At 48.6% G+C, this 4,378-nt stretch overlaps 2 protein-coding genes across 2 annotated transcripts; both read right to left on the minus strand.

Moving 5' to 3' along the window:
- Window positions 1-49: 49 nt before the first annotated feature.
- On the minus strand, window positions 50-1,919 carry znhit1 (zinc finger, HIT-type containing 1). Its single transcript, XM_008306131.1, has 5 exons — window positions 1,725-1,919; window positions 1,048-1,145; window positions 683-758; window positions 476-555; window positions 50-397 (listed from the first exon to the last, which is right to left on the minus strand). The coding sequence occupies exons 1-5, from the start codon at window positions 1,747-1,749 to the stop codon at window positions 50-52; spliced, it is 627 nt and encodes a 208-aa protein (XP_008304353.1). The 5' UTR covers window positions 1,750-1,919.
- Window positions 1,920-2,845: 926 nt separating this feature from the next.
- LOC103375820 (procollagen-lysine,2-oxoglutarate 5-dioxygenase 3) lies at window positions 2,846-4,258 on the minus strand. Its single transcript, XM_008306132.1, has 2 exons — window positions 4,110-4,258; window positions 2,846-4,021 (listed from the first exon to the last, which is right to left on the minus strand). Exons 1-2 carry the CDS (start codon window positions 4,221-4,223, stop codon window positions 3,866-3,868), a joined length of 270 nt encoding a protein of 89 aa, XP_008304354.1. The 5' UTR covers window positions 4,224-4,258; the 3' UTR covers window positions 2,846-3,865.
- Between the last annotated feature and the right edge of the window lie 120 nt (window positions 4,259-4,378).

Here is a 4,378-nt window from a genome sequence, read left to right on the forward strand (position 1 = left end):
TAACTTTTGGCTGGTTTTAGGCTAACTTTTGGCTGGTTTTAGGCTAACTTTAGACTGGTTTTAGGCTAACTTTAGACTGGTTTCCGACTTTTACACCATTTCTCTTTAACAGAACCTGGATTTTTAACTCCTGACCAGAAAAGATCATCTGGACGCTGCGTTTAATTTTCGTTGAGCCGGCTGGAGGACTGAACCAGATTTTGTGATGTAACTTCCTGCCGCCGTACCTGGTCTCCCTGTGGGTGCACAGACACCTGCTGCTGCAGTAGCGCCCCCCACAGGTGGTGCAGGTGTAATGCGACGGGAAGCCGCAGACGCAGCAGAAGTGTCGGGGGGGCAGCGAGGAGGGAGGGGCCGCCGCCGACAGGTAGTTTGGCTCCGGCTTCTCCGACAGGTTCTGCCAATCAGAGAGGAGAGGAGGGGTCAGCTGACGACCCTCAGCCAATCAGGGTTAGGGTGAAGCTGAACGACTCACCTCCTCCTCCAGCAGCGTGGTGAAGTTCTTCCTGAAGCGCTGCTTGAAGTGGTCGCCCCTCGTCTTCCTCTTCTTCTTCTCTGGATGGACAGAGACAAAGACACAACAGAATCAGAACGAGAAAAAACTTTATTTATCCCTGAGGGGCAATTAGGACAGACAGTAGGACAGACAGGAGGACAGACAGGTGGACAGACAGGTCCTCACCTGGCTCTTCCGTCTCGCTGAAGGCGGGCAGGCGGGCAGTAGGACCTGGGGGAGGCAGCGAGGACAGGGGGTCGTCCTGGAGGAAGACAGAGACATGATTGACAGCTGTGGACAGCAGACGCTAAGACAGAGGTGGACTCAGCTGATCTGAGAAACAAGCAAATAAAACAACAGGAAAAAAAAGAAACTATTTTTTTGCGCTGAAACAGAAGAGGGCAACGAGCTGAAGGTCTGGATGGTTCCAGATCTGGTGGCGACGCTGTCGTCATGGAGCACCAACAACCTGGAGCCACTTCACCTCCATCACGCCTCCTCCTGGGTCACAGCGCTGACTGGGAGCTCCTGGAGCTTCACGACCCACCCACCTGGAAGTTGTCTTTCTCCAGAGCCTCCAGCTGCCGGGTCAGTCTCCTCTGCCGGGTCGCCTCATCCAGAACTCTGCGCTGACCGGCCTCCACCCGGGCTGATGGACAGACAGATGGACAGACAGACAGAAGCAAAGAGCGCGTGTTTCCATCAGTCTGGTTCCCTGCAGATACACTTTGAGAAGCTGTGCAACACTCAAACCAAACTTCGTTGTAAAAACCGTGGATTTATCATCTCAGCGCTGTTTTGTTGTTGCCTGAAGCCGCAGCGACACTTTCTGAGACTGACCAAGACTTGGCTGGAGGAGAAGTTAAACTCGGCCGACAGCTGGAGCCTGAAAACATCTCTCATCTCAAGACATCACCCAGAATACTGCCGGTAGCTCCGGAAACAACCCACAGAGAGCCGATCAGTCTCCTTTAATTAGGCTGGTTAACATAATGTTGTATTTTTATGAAGCATTTATGAGCCGAACAAGCTGCCAGTGTGTTTGGATCGGTACCAGCGACGCTAGCATCGTGTGGCCTTCAGAACATGGTAGTTTCTCCTGATGTTGACGTTTCTTCCGTCAGTAAAGAACCAAACAGTTTCTACACCTTCAGTCTTCACGTCTCTCTGGACTATCGGAGCCGGTTAACCGAACCGGATCGTTTGCTGTGACTGGACCTGAACTCACCCGAGCCTTTCTTCTCCAGCACCATGTTGTCTGACGGCGGCGCTACGGCGGCCGCACAGCTCCAAACCTGGCGAAGCGCGAACTCTTCACAGCAGCCCCGAAAACACCCCGTTAAGGTTCCCAAGTGTTCGGAACGGAACCCGACATCGACTTTAAATACGCTGCTGTTTGTCTGGTGACTTCCTGAAGGCGCTGCGGTGACTTCCTGTTTCTACGGCGAGCGCCAAGGTGCTGTTGTGTGAGCGCGTTCCGGCCTCGTGCCTTCAGGAAACACGAAGATGATCAACTCTGAGTCCTTCAGATAAAATCCAGCTACAAAAGAAAGGGTGTGCAGTTCTAGCTTGAGCTTATTTCGTGATCAATGGAGTTAAATCAACATTTAGTTGATCTTCAGCTCGGGTCTGGTTTTATTCAGACGAGCTTTTGAAATGCAGAATGTTTGTTTCTGACATCTGGTCCACCTAAAACCAGCAGAGACCATGTGCATGAAAACATTTAGAGTCACACAACAATCCTGTAAAAACTATGTAATATAAGAGAAACTCAAACCTCTTTGATGCTTTAAAACAAAAAGTTTATTTCTAAACCTGCAGCTCTCCTGATTTAAAGAGATTTTGGTGGTTAAAGCTGCTGACAGTCGAAACAAGTTGAAGCTGCACGAAACTCCAGAAGCCCTTCACTGTGGATTAGTCTCTGGATTCTAGTTTTTGTGAATGCACATGTCTCCAGTGAGGCCCCAGTAAGGTTGACACCATCTCATCTTGTGCAGGACTCGAGTCCTTTTACACTAGTTTTTAGTCATTTTGCCATTTTTAACAGGTTTTTATAAAAGCATTCCCGTCCTCATTACTGGTAGAGCTGCAACCAACCAATAACTGGATAACCAATCATTTTCTGCAGGAATCAGTCAGTTTTGTCTCTGAAGTGCCAGAAAGTGGTGAAAGTGGAGGAAAGAAAGAAACCAGAAAACCTTCAGACTGGAGCTGGAATCAGTTTTTATTTCTGCACGCTGATCAGATCATTAGAGCAGTCGATGAATCAGCTGATCAATGATCGATGACTAATCAGCTGATCGATGCCAGACAGACGCTTTCCCCCCCGACAGACGACACAAACCTTCATCTATTTCACGTCAGTTTTTTATTAAAATCTCAACACAAATAATTTAATGCAGTTTGTACAAAGCCAGACAGTTGATTCCTCGTATCGACAGGCACGTATTGATTGGAGACTGGAGGCAGTGTCGGGTGGAAACCTCGCTCCCCACACAGACGCACAACATTTGCATTTTTTTAAATATCCTGCGAGGAGCCGATGGTTTCACACCAACACGACAACAGGAAACACTCGACTATCTGACAGAAACATGGAGGTGAATTTTAAAAAACTAAACAGCGAAGATCAGAAATATAAAAAGGCCTTTAGTGTTTCCCCAGTAACAGTTTAAGTGGAGTTTCATACCCTGAAAACTCTGTACAGACTTTGAAGTTCTGCTCTCTACAACACATTCACTCTCATTCAACTCTAAAAGATCATCCGATTGGCCGAGACTGGTTGCCGTGGTAACCACCAACATGGATTCAGGCAGCGAGTTGGTGACGAGTTCATGTTTTAACCTTGAGCACAAAGTTAGTAAAAATACCATCATGGTGTAGAGTGTAGCGCCCCCCGCAGGAGCAGCGCCACAGAGTCCTGCGGTGCTGCTTTCAAGTCCAGGTCTGCAGCAGTACTGTTCCTACAGTTTAATGGACAGCACCAGCACACACAAACAGACAAACAATCATGGAGTGTGTTTCACTTCTTGCATAGATTCAGGTATCAAGTTAAGGCAGCTTGGTGATTTTACGAGAGGCTCTTATTTTGAAATGCTCGGCAGCAGCGCCTTTATGACCACAAAGTGTGGTGTGTGGCGTCACGACTGCTTGTTCTGAATGAAAATAAAGTGACTTTACGACGACGGGTCTCTCATAAAGGTTGCTATAGAGACAGAAATCGGTCAGACCACCTGACCAGAGGACATGTTGAAATGATTTAAAACGAGCGATGCGTTCAGGGTCATCACGTCTGTTTCTATAGTGATGACGAGGCTGACTGATGTTCTCTCTCTCACACACACACACACACACAGTTTCTGGGTTTTGTTAGGGGTCCACGAAGGACACCATGATGTATCTGGTCCCTCTGGTGGTGGGAAGCCCCTCGTGGTAGTGTGTCAGGCGGCCGGGATGCATGAAGGACCAGCCCTTCCTGGGAGACTCCACCTTGCAGTTGTACCTCAGGAACCTGCAGCCTCCGCCCTGACACACCGACAGAAATTGGTTTAGTTTTAATTCTTCCTGAACCGTTAGCTACTGAGTATTTTCATCAGTTCAGGAGAGTCTGTACCTCATAGTCGACTCCCTTGCTGTTCAAGGCAATGTTGATGGTGAAGGTGGAGGAGTCGTGATGCGGCCGTAGAGACGGCTGCTCATCAGGACGGTAACGCACCACAAAGTTCATGATGGCCTGTGCCTGATGGACACCAGAACAAAGAAAAACCCTTTAAATTCAGCTTAACACAGTGAGTTAATCTTCCTTATCAACTACTAACCGTGTGAACTACAAGCAGTTCAGAGGCGTTCAAGTGTGGACCTGGAGTTAGGGGCTAGACCTAC

Source organism: Stegastes partitus, unplaced genomic scaffold, assembly GCF_000690725.1.
Source record: "Stegastes partitus isolate 25-593 unplaced genomic scaffold, Stegastes_partitus-1.0.2 Scaffold2997, whole genome shotgun sequence".
In the NCBI taxonomy this organism is placed as follows: Eukaryota; Metazoa; Chordata; class Actinopteri; family Pomacentridae; genus Stegastes; species Stegastes partitus.